Raw genomic sequence first — 19,252 nt, 5'->3', positions numbered from 1 at the left:
ATTACCATAAACTCACAATAAATTTAAATGTGCACTCCTTCAGAGAAATATCTGTAATAGTCTACGGAGAATTCTAGGAAAAGGGATAATCCCTTCTCAGGAAATGTTTTACTGAAATGTCTGGAGAAAAATTATGTATGTATGTAACAAGCACACTAAGGAATACCAAGCACCACAAATCGTAAGGAAAAACCAGATATAACATTCTGTTAAAGTAGTAAAGTTAAAACTCACCCTGTACAGCCCATAATTTCTGGTCCATCAAAAGAAAAGGGATCAGAATCATCTGGTTCTGACCTCATTCTGTATGTCTTTGTCAACACTTCATTTGTGAAATATTCATTGGGTTCAAAGTGAAATTCTAAGACAAAACTCTTTAAAAAAAAAAAAAGTATAAAAACTAATTACATTTCTACATGATACATGGCAATGCTTTAGTAAATAAGCTTAATCTGTGATTTTTATAAACATAAACTTTTAAGTGATAATGTTTTCTTACTTCAGGAAAGGGTCAGATAAATCCCAAATAATATTAAAAGCAAAATGATGCACAAAATAAACTGAATAAAATTTAGTTCAGCCTACAACTACTATTTAGTAGTATGCTTAAGAAATGGGTTAGGTACAGCTGAATAAAATGACTAAGTCCCCCTTCCTCCACCCACAAAGAGGACTTTAAACCTTAGACGAGAACCTGAGCTTGACAGAGAAAAGCCCAACCTTATCACATGTAATGCAAGAATCAGTAGCCTGTGGTACCTCTGCCCATGCTCTACATAATACTGATGGTTTGGGGAAGAAGCTATTGGCTGATCTTTCATAATAGGGAAGTGGCCCTCTCACATACTCTGTTTTGGGTAATTCTCAGCCACATGCCTTTTAATACAGAATAAGTAGTTTCTTATTCATATTCCTTTTCTATTACTTTTAATTCAGGATCAAGGACTGACTATATTTCAAAAGTAGTTTATGTTCAGAGGGAGGAAAAGGAATAAATACTGCAACACAATTATCAACATCCAAACATTTATTTCCTACCAACAATTAAGAGTACCAAGTATCAGCTTTAATTTCTTCTCACTCCCATGTCCAACCCTTCAATGTCATCTCTTTTTAGAAAGTTACATTCATCTACCTGCAAACATTTAATCCTACAAAATTGAAAATATTTCAAAAATTCCTTTACCATAGGCTGGCCAGCGTCTGAGAACTTCACTTTAATATCTTTCAAGTGCTTCAGAATAGGTTCATCATGTTCCTTCAAATTAAAAACATATTAAAATGAGTCTTTAAATGGCATTTTAGGAGTACTGTTTTGCTACTGGACAATAAGCACTTAGCCGACTGAGACATTTTATAGTTAAGTTTTATGCACAATTATGAACCAGGAGACAGATGTACTCTCCACGTTATGGCTTACACAGAAGCTAGTTTACTTAGTTCTACCTCTTTCTATTGCCACTGGCTGAAAAAAGGTGACTAAACAGAGAACCACATCACTATACATACTGAATGGGCGGAAAGTTCAAAACCAAGTATAAATAGGGCAAGTGTGCTTTAAAAATGTTTCCTGATCCTAACTGCTGCCTTTTCCAGGTGCTTCTTGTTCCTTTCCTACTTTGCTAAAGTAGAAATGCAGTAAGCAGTCATTGTTCTGAGATAATCTTTTTTCTTGACGTTAATTTCCAACAATCACAACAATACAAGGCTAGTACTACAATGCAGATGACAGTGGCTCCAGAAATGCTTCTGATTAGGAGGGGCAAACTTTCCCAGATGTGACATCTGCACTGGTTTCCCAGAAAAAGAGACAGTTGCTAAAATAGTTAAAGATTTTTAAAGTATTCTTTTAAAATGCAAGCATCCCTTGGAATAGTTATTTCAGATTGAAAAGGTCGCTGGGATAAGAAAACGGAAACTCCTGAGTCTCTCCCACCTTACCTCCACCTCCACATAGAAAAACAGACGGCACAGGCCTATCAGAAAGCATCAGACAACAATGAGCAACTATCAAAGGGACGATTTCATTATCTAAGTTTTGAAAATGAATTATAATTGATTAATCAAAGCTATGATTTTCCTTCTGTAGATAACAGCTGTTTTGAAAGAAAGCAATTACTTTATAAAGGTCAACAATAAAAAGACTAGTAGTCATCACAGCCATTTAAATTTCAAAGGTTTACCCTGGGAGGTAAACTGGTGTTTTTATGAATAAAGTTACCTGAACCATATCACTGAGCAAGTCAACATTCTTAAAAACAGTCAACCAAAATTCAGGAATTCCCTTGGGGTCTTCTTTTTCTTCATCTTTTTTCTCATCTTCAATCTTGGCCTTTTCTTTCAGCTCCTCCTTGATAAAAGACAGCATTCATTACTCAATACCTAGATTAGACATCCTGATAAACCTTTTTATATCCCCTTAACTTACATGCAGTGGCAGAGTTTAGAAATCAGCAAACCCTCACCGACTAATTTTAACTATTAGCCAAAGAAGTTCTAGTCTAATTGTGTAAACACCGCTGTTACCCATACCAAACCTTACACCTATAAATACTGTTATCACTATGTCCCTCCAAAAATAAAGCCACTAGGACCATGAGCTATAGGGAAAAACTTTTTTACCTTCATGAGGCGGGGAGGGGAAAAGAATTTTAAGCATAGTAAACAAGAAAAGCAAAAGAAATGCAAACCTTGTCCATTGCCTCCCCCCTTAGTGTTCTTAATCAAAATATAGTCTCTTCATCAACCAACACAAAAACGTCAATGCCAGAGAAACAGGGTCATGTAACAGAGCACTGGGTTTGTGTCATAGCTCTGCCATCTATCAGTTGTGGGCAAGTTACTTAGAAGCCTCCATCTCCACTTGAAAAATGGGAAAAATCCTTTGTATGTCATCGTGAAGTTCAAAGGAAAAGTCTATATGAATCTGTAAATGTTAAATACTATAAAAATGTGAGGAAAAAGTGAATTTGGGTACAGATGGTGCCAAGATGAACAGTGGCTTATCTGTACCTATCCATCTTACAATAAAGAAAATGTTTCCGAATTATTAAAAACAGTAAATTAAAGTTAGTACCAACCGAAATCTCATCTTCCTCATCTGGTTTCCATTCACATTCTTCTTCCGTAGGTTCATAAATTGCATTAATAATCTCAAATCGCTAGAATGATTAAAAAAATCTGGCATTAAAAACACTGGCATCCAAACTAAAAACTAGCTGTTTTTAAAGAATGCTTACAGATTTAATTAATGCATACCACAACGTGAATTGCTATTATTGGTAATTCTCCCAAATACCTTTAACAACAATTTTAAAATAGAGAGGTTTAAAGAAAGTTTGAATTTCCAAAGAAACTTCAATTTTAGATAAAACAAAGTAGTAGAAAGCATTACCTTATCAAATAGAGGCTGATAGAGAACAGCATACTTTCTTTCAAGATCATGAACTTCCTCATAAAATTTGGCTTCTATCTGTGCACATTTAACTTGAAGGTTTTTGAGAGCATTCACCCGTCTTTTAACTACCCTAGGCAAGCTGAAAGGTCAGAGAGCACTCGTTACATAGCATCACAGTAAAACCCAAGTCACACTTCTTTCATCTTATTGAAATCAAAGCATAAAAATTACTGAATGACAGGTTTCCTACTTGAAACAAAAGGTACATTCAAAGTAATTTCAATTCAAGATATAAATACATGAACCTCTTGACCATAAAACGTTTCAGAAGCAGAAATTTAACCAGGTACAGTAAGTTGACAAGAAAATGTAAATCCTATCGTCAACCCAAAATCTTTCACTGTAATCAAGTTCAGGCAGAGGTGGACTTGTCAGTGCTGGCATCTCAGCTGTAAAATGAGTCTGTCTTACAAAGTTAAAAAGGCAGACTGACCATCCTATTTCTAAGAATAAGAATGATAACCTGAATTATTTAATATGTACAGTTGACCCTTGAATAACATGGGTTTGAACTGCCTCAGTCCACTCATATGCAGATATTTTTCAACAGTAAATACCACAGTACTCCACGGTCTGTGGTTGGTCGAATCCACAGTTGTGAAGGAATCGCAGATTGAGGGCTATAAGGGACCGGAAGTTGTACGCAGATTAACCCCTGCGTTGTTCAAAAGGGTCAACTGCACATCTCACCTATATCAATACTATGAGGAGAAAGGAGGGGAGCATTATGTATTTTGTGGAAAAGAACGGTATCCTATACCATTATTTTCTACTTAGATCTCCGTATTTAATTTGGAATCTGAAGTTAAATAAGTATGTAACAGTTTATGAAGAGGGGAGATGGATTTTTTAAATAACAATTTTACTGAGATTAATTTATATACAATTCACTGTGGGGCACAGACTTTTAAAATGTTATATACATCTGATCTGTGAACCCCTTGAAAAATGATTAAACTTATGAAGGCTTCTACCATCCCCCAAAATGTTCAAACCCAAAAGTTCCTAAGTTCAGGGGATTTGATCCAAAATCCAGGCTAGACAGATTGTTGTCAATCAAATAATTCTCTTACTTGACCACTACTTTAGTTAAGGTAATAAGAAGTAAAACTAATAACTAAACTATCAACCTTTTATTTCTTACAATTAAAAGTAAAAATCTTAAATGTTCTGTCAAGGTGGTGAAAGAGCATGGTTGGCTAGACTCCCTCCAGCTTCACAACTCAAAGAATCGACCCTAGAACTTTAGAACTAGGAAGGAAACAACTATTTCACACACACACACACACACACACACACACACACAGCCCACGAGCGAATTCTGAGTGGAAGCTGTCTTCAACTAGTACAGACAGGGTGAGCTACAACTTGGAAAGAAAGCTAGGGGGAGGGGTGGGGGGCACCAGAGTGAGTACCAGTGAGGACAAGTTGGAAGAAAGCTTTTTTGCAAGTCTTTTAATTCCATGCTTGCGTTCCACATTTACTGCCTGCCCCCTTCACCTTCCGCAGAGCCCAGTGCCAGTGCTCCTAGGATAACACGCAGAGTTGATGAAAGCTACACTGGTTCAGGGCCCAGGAGCACTCTTCTACCCTCTCCACCTAGGAACAATGGATTATAACCAGAGGAGACTACCTCCTCCCAAAACAGCCTGGACCTGTCAACCAGCTTGGGGTCTGAGGTGACTGGATTCTCCTTATTATGATCATGCCCCACCCCCCCCTTCTCTTTAAACTGCATGCGCTTGTCACAAACCAAAGTCTGACTCCTCCCTCAACACTCATTACTGGAGTAACTGATCTCAGCCAGTGTGTCTGAGCTATAAGGCCAACTAGACCCTTGAGGAGTACAATGAAAGAAAGAAATAATTTATTTTCCAAAGCATTACAGACATACTGAGAATTTAAACAGGCATATAAACATACTTCAAGAGATAAAGGAAGATAGATACTAACCATGAAACAAGACCAAGAAATCCAAAACAAGGTGGGAATATTAAATATGAAAAATACAATAACTAAAATAACCAACAAATAAATAAACAAGATAGGTTCAAAGGAAGAAAAAAAATCCACGAGGTTGAAAAGTTCTTTAGAAAGGCAGCAGGAAAGACAGAAAAGCTATCATATGGAGACATGAATGACAAATGTAACAGCAGCTGAAAAGTAGAGAAGGGAAGTGAGTATCTGAAAAAATGAGAATAATAAATTTCTCAGAGCTAAAGCAGTATGAACATCCTTACTCAAATCACTAGACATGCCAATGAGATTCGTGACTATCAAAGACAAAAGAAAATTCTAAAGGTATTCAATGAAAAAAGCAAATAACCTACAAAGGAAAAGAAATCAGACTGACATCAGGTTTCAAAGAGAACACTGGATACAAAAAATGAAGTGAAATTTTAAGATGTTTAAGAACTTAGAACTTAAAATTTTATAGCCAAACTGTTTCAGATATGATGGTAAAATAAAAATGGTACGAGGTATATGAGGCCTTAATAAGTATGTCACAGATATTACATTCATTAAAAATAACTTTTGAGGAAGTAAAAAAATATCCTGTAGATGATATATAAGGTATGGGTGAGTCAAAAATATCTTGGTAAATTTTATTTGTTGCCTTGATGGAAAAACAGGCCTAGAAGTACATTATGGGTAAATTTAGAGATCAATAGGGGTAATTAAAGTTAGGTATTAGGTCATGAGTCACTTTACCGTAATAACAAAAAATAGAATGCATTAACTTTGAAACCAACAGAAGACAATTTGATCTATTCAATGAAAAAGCAGAAAAGGAGAATAAAAGAAAGTATCATAAATTAAAAAGAAAGGAAAGAGGATAGTAATTAAGTCCAAAACCAATAACACTTCTAAGAAATGTAAAGAGTTTGAAATTACTAAGAAACAATTACATGAAAGTAAGATTACAAGGATGGAAAAAGACATGCCAGATAAATAAAAACCAAAAGAAAGCTAAAACAGGTATCTTAGAATCAGACAAAATAATTTATGATATAACGCACAACTGACAGAATTACAGGAAGAGAAAGTACACATCCTTCCCAGAAACTGTTAGATCAAGCAGTGAATCAATAGGCAGAAATAAAGACAACCTGAACAATACCATTAATATGCCTGAGTTATTGATTTCAGCATGTAGATCTTCACACTTAACATTCACAGAACATACAGCCTTTAAAGAGACTGATTAATTTTTTAATTAAATGAACTAAGCAGTCAATTAAAGAAACTGGAAGAGTAAACCCAAATAAGAAGGAAATAACATTAAAGCCCCGAAAAAGAGAATTGATATAACAAATAAATATGCAAATGGAAAAATCAAAGGCTGTCCTAGAGAACATTAAGATTGAGAAAACTGGCAAAATTAATGAAGATGCAAAATAGAGAATACAGAATATTAAAGGGAATAATCAGTTTTTCAAATGTCATGAATTATGTAATAATCTATTTGAAACCTAAAATTCATACATTTTTAGAAGAATATAAAACTCCAAAATTGGCACAAGAGAACTTGAAGAGGTTAGTATGTTCAAAAAGAAAAAAAGAGGAAAAAAAAAAAAGAGGAAAAATTCCCCAGGACCTCAAGTTTCCAAATCCCAAAGGCCTAAGTCAATTTTCAGAAGAGTTCTACCAACTACTCAAGGAACTCTTATCGTATACAAGTTGTTTCAAAAAACAGGGAAAAAAATACAAGCAATCCTGTTCACTTCTAGGCAGTTGAAATCTTGACTCTGAAACCAGGGGACAGAATTACCATCCCCTGAAAGATTTTTTTATTGTACATACATATATATACATATACATGCACATATATACACACACAAAACTCTTTTCACTGATGAATAAGGAACCTAAATAAAATATTAACCAGCCAACTCATATTTCTAAAAATATATACTTAATATATACTTAACAGATTCAAAGCAAAAGTCAAAAGACCATTTGAAGGAAAAAAGGTCATAAAGTCATAAATGACACCAAATTAATGAAGAGATTATATATCTATTCTTAATTAACATTAGAAATAAGACAAAGATGCCCATTTTTAATGCTAATGTTTAACATGGTACTGAAAGTCCCGATCAATGTTACAAAGGAAGAAAAATGAACGTGGTGTGGTGTAATGTGGAAGATCAGAGCTAAAACTGCCATTATTTATTTGCAGTTAAGACCCTTTGGGCTAAGGAGAAAAAAAGAGAATAAATTATTATACAATAAATGTAGCAACTTAAAAAAAAAATAATCAATAGCACTCCTTTACCAAGAACAGCCAACCAGAAAACACTAAAAAAGTAGGTATTATTCATAGCAGCAACACACAGCATACAGGAATTAAACAAGAAAAGTTTGTATGAAAGACACAGAATATGATCTGAACAAATACAAGGATATGGATGCGATAATTTACTATCAAAAAGATGGTGGAATTCCTATCAAATTTTAGTTATTTTTCTGTTTGCTTGTTTTTTGAGCGAACCCTGATATACGTATGCTCAACCATACATGGGATAAAGGACTAGAGACTGTAAGGTCAACCTTAAAAACATGTTTCCATGGTGGCCGAGGAGTGGCAGAGGAAAGCAACTCACCCTGCCAGATAATAAGACATCCTATAAAGCCATAGGGACTTTTAAGTGGGACAATGACAAAAAACCAGCCAAAAAGATCACTGAAGAGTGTTGCTCAAAGACAAAGGCGCTAATAATTAGAATTTGATATGTAATAAAGGTGGTAACACAAATAAATAGGGGAAGAGTGAACTGTTTAGTGAAGCGTTATAAAAGCTAGCTCACCGAAAAGGCAAAAAAAAAAAAAAAAAAAAAAGGAACTGGATGCCTATTTAATACTAAATATAAAAGTGATCTCTAGAGGGATTAAAGAACTAAAGGTGAAAGGTAAAAGGTGAAACTAGTCAACGGGAAATGCAGAAGAAACAGGAAAGACTTATCTTCAAAAGAACAAGCCAAAGGTCAAAAAACTTAACAAACATAAAAATTAAGGATTTCTATTTAATGGAGGACACTACTGACAAAATAGGAATGACACAGTAGATATTTACGAAGTCTAAAACTGAAAACTTAGGATATATAAGAACTCCTACAAAACAAGAAAAAGACAGTAAACTCAAAACGTGAATGGGAGAAAAAAGGGTACAAATGAGTGACCTAAAAGGCTCAGTCACAATTATTATGAAAAGACGCTCAGAACTCATTAGAAATCAGAAAATATATACAAATAAAACAAAATGAGCCTGCACCTCTCAGACTGGTAAAAACAAAACTATAAAGCTGAATGATGCCAATAGTTGGCAAGACACCAGGATAAAGCAATTTTCACATATTAGATACACTCATTGCAGAAAGCAAGCTGGAAGTACTTGAGGCTTGCAAGCCTTATAATTATCAATCCCCTTGGTAAGTACATATCCTAAAGAAATTCTCACACAGTTCCTTAAGAGGACATGAACAAGGATTACCATTACAATGGAATTTGTGTTGATGGAGTTTGGAGGCAATCTAGAGGTCCATCAAAGAAAAAGCATAGAAGAAAGCATGGTGGACACACATCACAGAGAACTAGGCAACACTTAGAAGCTAGAAACTACTGACTAGAGATATACATAGATAGCAATGTGGATGGATCCTAAAATCATAGAGCTGTGTAAAAAATTATAAGCATAAGAAGATATTTGGGCTATTATTAATGATTTAAATCACCAATGAAATAAATAAGCAATCTGTATTTCTTCTAATTCTGTGCATTTCTAACAAATCTCAGAAATGGTTAAGATCAGTATAATTCCTATAGAGATGAACCAAAATAAATTTTAAAAGACCAGCTCTGAATTGGTACTTAGCAAAATTTTAAACTCCCAATAATCCTATACTCGGTACTAAAAAAACATCAGCTTCCCACTGCGACATACGTAAGTCCTAGATGCCCTTAAAAAGATACACCTGCAATGTTGATTATAGAAAGATAAAGACCATGAAAAAGAACTTGTACCTTTCAATGTATCCTGTTGGTGTTTCTACCAGACCATCAAGTCTTTCTTGAAGAGCTGCAAGAATCTGAGGATTTTGCATCATCTGAACAGTCAGTTGACGCGCTTTAAAAAAAAGGGGAGGGCATCGAAAGAAGGATTTTATGAAAATGTATTATGCTATTTTAATAGGACAATCCAATCATGAAGTTTTCCTGATTAGCCCATAAATCACTAGTCTGAGCAGAGACGAGTAGCAAGCTAAAGAAAATTCACTCTAGGAAAACCCAACATATAGGAGAAGTTCAGACTCCTAGTTACGTCTAATGCACACCATTTCTCAAGGCCACTACTACAACTGCTATTAACAGTATCCTTTCTCTCCCTTCTATCTGTGTTTTACCCACTTCTGATGGGCATCTGTGATCACTGTCCTCACTTACTACCATTCTGTCTCCATCTCCCTCTTCCCCTCCTTCCCTCCCTTACTCTCCCCAAACCCAAACGTACATTCACACATAAAACTGTTACTGTGTGGTATGGGCCAGTCAGTAAAGTGGACAAGAATCGAGAAAGAATGGTATTTATTACTACCCTTTAGAAGACACGCGCCAGCAGTCACTGGCTCCTAAAATAATTTAAAATAATACCTTTGATTTTTGTTTCTTCACCAGTTTCTTCCTCTTCTACTTCTTCAACATCATCCAAATCTTGATCAAGTTCAGACTGTTCTTTGCTACAATATCATAGTATCACACCAAGGTTCAAATGTACCAATTATTAAAAAAAATTATAGAAAATTTCAATTCATTTTCTAGGTTAATATGTCTCTTTCAGAAGTATAAAATAGGAAATCCAAAAGGTAATTCAGTTTTCTAACTTCATATGTACAAACAAGTACAAATTGGAAGTACTTAAAATTTCATTTAAAAACATATAGTCAAATATAAAGTGTATACTTCAGGCTTTAAGAATGTGATTTGATAGGTTTTGGTTCAGAGAATGTAATGTCAGGAAGTATGTGCTCTCTACCCACTATCTACTGATTTCACTCTTCCTAGTAAAAGCATTCTGATTTTATATGAGATGGCTATAATACCAAGCTAAGAAGTCTATGAGTCTCAGCCTACCTTTTAGCTAGAGTGGCTATATAATCATATTTTGGCAGTGAGATTAAGAAAATATATAGTGTAGAATATATATATATATATATATCCTCCTAAATAGGATGGTAAACAGCTGGAAGCCTTTTTGATGTTGCTCCCTCCCTGGAACAGGGATATGATGGCTAGAGCTTCAGCAGCCATGCTGGACCATGAGGCATCCTACAGAATTAAAGTCACCAACTAAGAATAAAGGAGTCTAGAAAAACAGTCTAGAAAAACAGAAGGATTCTGGATCCCTGATGGCTGTGGAACAACCACATCTGCCTGTACTTACTATCTTTGGATTTTCCTTTTTCTTTACTTCATAGAGGAGATGGGGAAGAACAGTAAAAGACTTGAGTCTACTTCATGCTTAAGAGTTAAGCCAGGAGGATGGCACCATTAAAAGAGAAGGTAAAAAGTAAAAACATTCTTCCTACTTCATCTTAAAAATCTAGTTTTGGAACATGAGATTAAAATCAGCATTAAAATGGAGAATTAGGATATCGAAGTCATCATTGTACAATTCCTCATGTAATTTTACATTTTAATACTTGGTTTAGAGAATTAGTTACTTTCATGTCTAGAAACAGCATTTGAAAAATTAACTTTCATACAGGAACAAACACTCTCTAATTTTCATATGGGGACACATACAGAAGTACCGTATTCTGCTAGAAAAATTTGTTTCTGTCAACCAAGATAAAAAAAGCTTTCCCAACAGAAACAGACTATTTTGTTAGAAAAAAGTATCTTTCACTTAGTATAAAGTTAGGTATATTTAGAGTTAAGGGTCACTAACTGAAGATAACATGGAACAGCTCTTCCTCCAGTGTCATTTCATTTAATTATTTACTGAACATCTAAATCTTAAAGCTTTAAAACAGGAGTCTACAAACTGTCATGTGGCCAAATCCAATCACTCCTATTTTTATAAATAAAGTTTTACTGTAAGACAGCCGCAATGATGAGACCACAAGGCCCAAAATGCCTAAAATATTTACGATCAGGTCCTTTACAGAGAAAGTTTGCTGACTTCCGCTTTAAAGAACAAGGATCTTCCTCTTCCTCCCACCTTCCCAGAGCTCACAGGCATCCAACGGTAAATAATGGGGGGGTGGGAGGGCGATCAAGCTCTCACAACCAATTTATTCTTTTTTTTTCAGAATTTAAGACAAAATGAAGGTTCAATGGCAGACTGCATGTACTTATCTGATCTTAATCCTTCCAAAAGTCCCACTAAAATTATGATAAAAGAGTTTTTAAATGAACACTGAAGGACAAGGAGACAAGAGCAGCAACTTCACTGAGAAATGAAATCTAAGTCAGCAGCGGTAGAGCTGAGAACCGGCCTAAACACAGAATCCTTCTAGAGCTAAGGCTTGGGGGTGAGCGTGAGTAAAACAGGGAGGACTAAGCAAAAACTGTAAGAGTTAAATCCTTAGTTCCTCCCTCGCTCTAGCAGAAATGTCACAGCTACTTCTCTGGAAAGTGAGCTGAGAGCTCAGACTAGAGGCTCACAGACCCAGGACAATATCTCGACTAGAACGCTGAATGCAGAGCCCCCTCCCTAGCTGCTTTCTCCTCACTCGGTTCCCAGAACACTGGAAGCTAGATCTTTACCCAAACACTCTTTACTGGGGCATCTGACCAGCTCAGAAAAAAATGGCATTCTGACACTGGGGGTTCTCACAACAAATGCCCACCCTGCTGAGTCCACATTAAAATCCTAAACTGACAAGCCCCCCCTTCCCCTAAAACTCTAATTCTCCAATTAACTTAAAAAAAAATCCTTCAACTACCCCTTTTCCCCACCCCAATTTTAATGAGCAGACAACCAAGTATTACCTTCTCCTATTTGAGGAAAGCCATTGAGACCAGAAGAGAAGAAAGAAAATTTTAAGACCAGACTACACAGGGGAAAGAACATCCAGAGAAAAGATATTACAAACAATAAAGTAAGAACAAGATGCTATAAAAACAGGAACAGAGAGCAAAGGAACACCTGAAAACTAAAATAACAGAAATTTAGAAACTCAATATAAGAGTTGAAAGATAAAGTTTCTACTTCACCAAGAAAGAAGAGCAAAGAGACAAAGATGGAAACTAGGACAAAAGGTAATTAGAAGAACCAGTCTAACATATAAAAGGAACTCCAGAAAGAGAAAATGGGAACAAGACAGTCAACAAAATAAGTCAAGAATATTCCCCAGAATTGAGGGCTCCCACACTGCCATATTGAAAGGGTCTACCACTGAATGCCTAACAGAAGAAATAAAACACAGACCTGACAGTGTAAACATTTCTGAACTCTGAAGCCGGAGGAGCTTTCAGAAATAGATATATATGCCTGCTTTTTAAAAAGTGCCACGTATAAATGATCAAGAATTACAATGACTTTGAACTTCAACACAGCAACACTAGAAGCAAGGTGACAACGGAGCAACGCCTTCAAAATTCCGAAGAAAAAATGATTCCCAAATTATAATTCCACACCCAAACTATCAAGCACAAGGGTAAAATAGTCATCTCCAGACATGCCATCTCAAAATAATTTACTTCCTTTGTACTCTTCCAAGCAGGTACTAAACCAAAGAACCAAAAACAGGACACATGCAATATAGCCAACAGCAAACCCAAAGGCAGAAACAAAAGGAAACCCTAGGAAGATAAAATAAATCTAAAATGACAACTGTGTAACCAAGGTTAAGTAATCCGCACTGGAGCGGCATGATTCAGAAGACAATCACTTTGAGAGTCATTATCACTAAAATGCCTGCTGCCACTCTTCTTTTCACGCTGAAGACAGGGTACATGGAGAACTGGCTAGAAATCTTACCAGTATTTCAATGTGTTGCCCTCATGATAAGTGATAAGGTTTCCAGCCCTCCCACCTCCATGCTCTGCTGCCTACAACAGCTGTGGCTAGTCACGTCATAACCGCTCCCTCCTGAAATGTTTTTTTTTTTAATCTCCTTCTCTGAGTTGGCACTCCTGTGAAAAGACAAGCAGCAAATAGTATAGCTCAACCCATTCTCCTTGACCACACTTCTACAAGACATCCATCCACACCAGAACCCTGCAAGATGCCAATTTCAATAAACCTATGTTTCCAGGATGCATGACCTTGCCCAATGGCTTCTCCAAAATAAGACCTTGTAAAGACTAAGGAAAGCTGAAGCCAGACCATGACCCAGTCTCTTTTGCTTTTTGTTTTCCTACCTTGGACCCCTCAACTAATATTGGTAACACTGTGTTTCTCTTTACACAGCTAAGTGTGTGACTGCCATTCAGATTTTCAAAAGTAAACACTGATTAAGAATTTGTAGGTGGTAAAACTCCAAAGAAAAACAAAGGAATTAGACAAAGATCAAGATAATATTGATACCTCTGGAGAGGAAAGGTGAAGGATGAAATTGAGAGACACATAGGGCTCCTAACAGTAATGTTCCATTTTCAAAAACTTGAACACAATTGTCCCGTTATTCTTTAAACTCCACACATACATCTTACAATATTTTTATCTTGTATTTATGATACATTACAATGCAAGTAGTAAAATCTTTGGGAAATGGTAGAAAATGAATTCTCCAAATATTTATGACTCATTATTGTGCTCAGCACTTTCCTAAGAATAAATACTGACAAATGGTTTACTATATTTATGATGGTAATTCTGTATACTATATTCTGTCTTGGATACACTGTACCCAATTTTGAAAACAGTAGGTACTAAGCATTAGTCATCACCATACATTTTCATAATACATAGTCAGTACTGCTGCTAACTACATTACACTGTTCATAATGATGCCAAATCCCTGAAAAAAGAACCAACTATCTGCCACTTACTTGTCAATGTCTGCCATGTTGTATGAAGACCAAGTACCTATGGAGAGAAACATCAATGTTTAAAAAAAAAAAAGCATGACTCATTTAAAATCAATAAAAACATTTGACGCCAAAAACCCTTTAAATCAATACACCACGTTGAAAACTATCCCGAGAAAAAATGTATACTCCCATTAAAAAAGCATCAGTGTTGAGAAAAACCATGGGACACAAATCACTGAAGTAATTTTTCAGAGGATACTGTTTAAAACAAGCTGCTACTCTGCGTTCACATGGCCAATAGCACAGTTGGTTAGAAGAATCTGATGTATGCTAGAATCACAGAAAAGGAACAATAAAATGGGTCTTTATTCAAATTCCTTTAACAATCATGAATGGTCATTTTTGGCTTAAATTTTTGACCTGCTAAGGACCTCACAGAGCAAAGCCACTTGATTTTTAACAGTATTAATTTTTATCATTCATGTTAAAAAGCCAAAATTTACCACCTCAGTACTCTATGCCTCCTTCTCCGTGAATAAAGTTTAATAATTCTTGTTATCAAATGTCATCCCTTTAAACTATTTAATGACAGTTACAGAGCTCTGGGTCCCAACTTATGTCAAGTAAACCCTCCCTGTCTCTTCAAACACACCCCACGTCATACCACTGAATACCACGATGCCCCCAGCCTATGCTGGATATGGTGACACATTGTCCATAATGTTCTTGGTTATCAGACAGAAATACTGTTAGGACTGATCAGAGCATATCTGAAGTTCTTTCTCACTATAAGAGTAGTATTAATTTAGAGAATACTGCTTTTAGAAAACCCAAACTCAAGATAAAACATGTTACATTCATCCAAAAAAAAAAAAAAAAAAAAAGGCTGAATGCCATAAGTAATGCAGATTTTGAAGAAAAAAAAATCAAGCTTAGAATCCCACATTAAAATCAAGTCTTTAATCTTTTAAAAATTAAAACCTTCATCTTTAACTCACAAAATGCTACAAGATGTGATTCCTCATACCAACATGCTTAATATGCTTTTTATCTAAACAGCTAAGAGTTACTGATTTTAGCAGTGAAGTGCTAATATTTGGAATATTATTACTGATCCAACTTCCACCCTTTAGACAATTATAAAGGAAATATTTCTTCCTTACTATCCTACACTATTTTTAAATATTTTCTATTTGCTATAAATAATTTCTAATAGCACTGACAGATTTCTCTAGTAGTGCTGGGTAATTAGCCAGCATTAACAAGACATTTAGCAAAAAAAAACTACAAAGAAATAATTCAAAATTATGAAAAATACTGAGTCAAAGAAACACAAGTGGAATTCTAATTTTTCTTTGAATGCAGGGGAAATTATGGTGAATATGCATTCTTAAATACAGCTAGTGTTCCTATAAACTATTATCGTTCAGGAGAGCAATTTGGACACAAAATATGAAAAGCCTTAAATATGTCCATTCCAGCCTTGGTTATCCACTTACAGGATTTAAGGGCCTGTGCACACTTCATGTTCACCCAACAGGTTCCTCTAAACCCCCAGTTAAGAAGTCCTGCACATACTTTGGCTCTCAGCTCAAAGCTTTACTTCTTCAAGGCAGAGTAAGTTGGCATTTACTTCTTCAGAGATGCCTTCTCCAACTTGTACTTCCTAAGATTTCTTGGTTGTACACACTCCTATAAAACTCATTTTTTCCCATCATAAGATCTCATGTCTTCCATTATAAATTAGTGTGATTATTTAACCACGGTCTGTCTCCCAATCGACCAGGCCACAAGATTCATGATTACATGGGTTATATATGTGTCTGTCAATCACTGCACTGTATTCTTCAGTGCAGTATACAAAGTTTATATACACATATGTATGGCGGCTACAATTACTTACGAAAAGTAAACAGTATTAGTGTTTAAGGTGCACACACTGGAATGTTTTGCAATAAAAAAATAAAGCAGAACTGAGTTGACACGGAAAGAGCAGGGGTAAAGAAAGGATGTATGGCAAAGTCCAACCAGCACATACATGAATATGCGTACTCATGCATGTACAGATTTCCTCATGAATAAAACATTTCTGGAAAGATTCACCAGAAACCTAACAGCAATTACCTATTAGAGGAAGACTAAAGTAACTGACAACTTGTGTACCATTCTGCATTATTTGGTTTTCCCATTCAGATACTTATTTAATATTTTAGAATTTGCTGGGTTGAACATATAGTGTCTAGTAAATCTCAGCAATTATCAAAAATATGAAGCAAAAAACACCCAAAACTTTTGAATTCAAAATTTTTATGACATTTTAACATGTTCACAAAAGAATGGCTACACTGCTACCCTCAATGTCCACTCTGTGGCATTACACTTAAAAATTCACACTCTTATAATGAAATTCTTTTAATTCTTTATTAAAGAGGAGTCAAGATAGAACAGGATGGCATTTATTTCTTCAGAGATGCCTTCTCCAATCTGCCCACTCTGGCTAAATTAGATTTCTTGGTGTATATACTTATGTTTTTTAAAGAAAAGTAGGACTAATTTTGTAGTCAGATCATTTAAGTTGACAGTGGCTTTGTAGTAATCCTGCTCAGGCAAACAACTTCTGATCTTACTATTTACAAAAAGTAGGGAAAAATTGTTTCCTCATTGGATTTCTTTTTAAGAAGTAAATTCATGTAAAAGATATTTGTCCGATCTTAGCATGCACCATAAACATAAGCAATTGTTTCACTCTGTCCATTTTGAATTATCTCTAACATGGGGTCAGTGTTTCTGTTAGGCAGTTAAGACAGAAATGAGCATTGGGCAGGGGGAGAGGAAGGCGAAAGGGATAACCCAGAAAATAACAGTATGTCTGCATTCAGGATAAGGGACTCCAGAAATCTTTACTTTCTCTAAATGAGGGCCAGCAAAAGAAGCCAGCTAAAATCAAAACGCTGCAGCTGCATATAAGAGAAGGACCTGGTGTAACATGACCCAATGCAATTATAATGCAATTAACACTACAGTTTGAGCCCCATCCTGTAGGTTTCTGTGTTTCATGGGTAAAAACCTGCCCAAAAGATGGGCATGCCAGAGCATAAGGAACCTGAGCTGTCAGTCAACCTGAGCACAAGGTACCTGAGCTGTCAATCAGCTTGATCACTCAATGAACCTGAGCCGTTAATCAATCACAAAAATAACCCTAAGCCAGGATATAAGACGGAAAAACAAAGGAGCAGCGCCATTTTCCCTCTCTTGGATTGGCCTGCTCCCAATTCTTGGGAGTGTACTATCTTTTACTACTGTTTTACTTTACTAATAAAAATCTTGCTTGTATCATGCTTTCTGTCTCTTGTTAAAAATTCTTTTTTTTCAGGTGACTAAGAACTGGGGTAATTCTTATTTTCCTTTTCCCGATAACATTTCTACAAAATAATTAGCCAGGATGATGGCTAAAACCAGTCTTTTGGTCTTGACAAATGTACAGACTGACCAATAAATGTAAATAAATGGAAATGTAAGATGTTAACATTAGAAGAAACTGGGTAAGGGACATGTGGGAACCTCGAACTAAATCTAAAATTATGAATAAGTTTATTAAAAAAAAAAGAGTGATTCCCATACTCAGATTCAAAACCCACAGGTCTGAGGGAGTGGTCCCAAAAATCTGCAGTCTAAACAAGAAACCTAGTTTCTGAGGCAAGTGGTCTCAGACAATCAGATCACACTGAGAAACATAACTTTAGGTTAAACACTATATTAATTTTTAATTTTTTTTACTGCAGTCAACATTAGGTAAAATCAATGTGAAATAAAATCATCAGACATTAAATTGCTTTTTAAGAGATCTGAAGAATTTCCATTCCTGCTAGCGACAAGCTAGATTATGCAGACCAACTCTACTGATGAAAAGTTGAAAACATTTGTTAAAATCTTAAAAACATGGAAAATGCTAATAAGATAGTAAGAAATAACCCAAAGAAGTAACCCAAACTGAAGGCAAAACAGGAAACAAAAGAATAAGTAGAAGGAAGTTATTTTTGCTGTGAAGGCAACTGCCCAATTTGAACTACTGTGGGGTGAAACCAAAAGTCCTGGACCTATCTATCCAAGGTAGGGAATCCTTTGGCAACCTTCCCTAATTAAGCAGGAACCTCAAAGTGCGAATATCCTCAGAGATAATAAACGAGTTCTCCTGGATAGATGCCGAAATTCACCTCATCAGTGTTGCCCTCCAAAACCCTAAGCTATGAGCTTCAAGTGGTCTCTAGGCACCTGCATACCCAAATGTAAATGAAAGGCATCTTCACCTCAGACCTTCAATAATTCATAAAGTAATTTTCAAGAATAACAGGGGCAACAGAAACGAATACAACACAAGCCAGTCCTACCAAAGACTTAAATATCATTAGAAAGACCATAAACAAAATATAAACGTGGAAAAAAAAACCAAGCTTATTAAGTTTGAAAACAGTGTCTGGAGCAGTATCTACAGGAACAATCATTTATTAAAGATGATAGACCAAATCTGGCAAAGAACTAAACAGAATTTCTAGAAATAAAAATAACAGAAATCAAGCTAAATGGGCAGGTTTAACAGTAAACCAAACACAGCTGGAGAGAGAATTAGGTGAGCTGGAAGCAAGCCTAGAAGAAATTTTCCAAACTATGGCAGAAACTAAAGGATGAAAAATACTGAAAAGACACTTTAGGATGCAATAAAGTCTAACACAGACTTAATACAAGTTCTAGGAGTATCACAGAGAATGGGGAGAATATATGAAGAATAGCTGTGAATTTTCCAGAAGTAATGGAAGG

The 19,252-nt window shown here is 35.6% G+C and overlaps 1 protein-coding gene across 5 annotated transcripts in view; it reads right to left on the bottom strand.

Annotated features, from left to right (window-relative positions):
* NAP1L1 (nucleosome assembly protein 1 like 1) overlaps window positions 1–19,252 on the bottom strand; it is a 30,720-nt gene that overhangs the window by 6,402 nt on the left and 5,066 nt on the right. For 3 of the 5 annotated variants that reach the window (XM_032493734.1, XM_032493737.1, XM_032493735.1), the window contains exons 2-9: window positions 14,456–14,492; window positions 10,109–10,194; window positions 9,482–9,584; window positions 3,395–3,536; window positions 3,081–3,161; window positions 2,222–2,350; window positions 1,187–1,258; window positions 235–374 (exon numbers count right to left, since the gene is read on the bottom strand). In XM_032493734.1, the coding sequence (XP_032349625.1) occupies window positions 235–374; window positions 1,187–1,258; window positions 2,222–2,350; window positions 3,081–3,161; window positions 3,395–3,536; window positions 9,482–9,584; window positions 10,109–10,194; window positions 14,456–14,472 (770 nt within the window). In that variant the 5' untranslated portion in view covers window positions 14,473–14,492. The remainder of the gene's footprint in view (window positions 1–234; window positions 375–1,186; window positions 1,259–2,221; window positions 2,351–3,080; window positions 3,162–3,394; window positions 3,537–9,481; window positions 9,585–10,108; window positions 10,195–14,455; window positions 14,493–19,252) is intronic. The other 2 variants (XM_032493736.1, XM_032493738.1) reach the window with 2 other exon arrangements.

This window comes from Camelus ferus, chromosome 12 (assembly GCF_009834535.1).
Source record: "Camelus ferus isolate YT-003-E chromosome 12, BCGSAC_Cfer_1.0, whole genome shotgun sequence".
Taxonomy (NCBI): Eukaryota; Metazoa; Chordata; class Mammalia; order Artiodactyla; family Camelidae; genus Camelus; species Camelus ferus.
The sequence above is the reverse complement of the archived record's forward strand: the minus strand, read 5'-3'. Positions and strand labels throughout refer to the sequence as shown.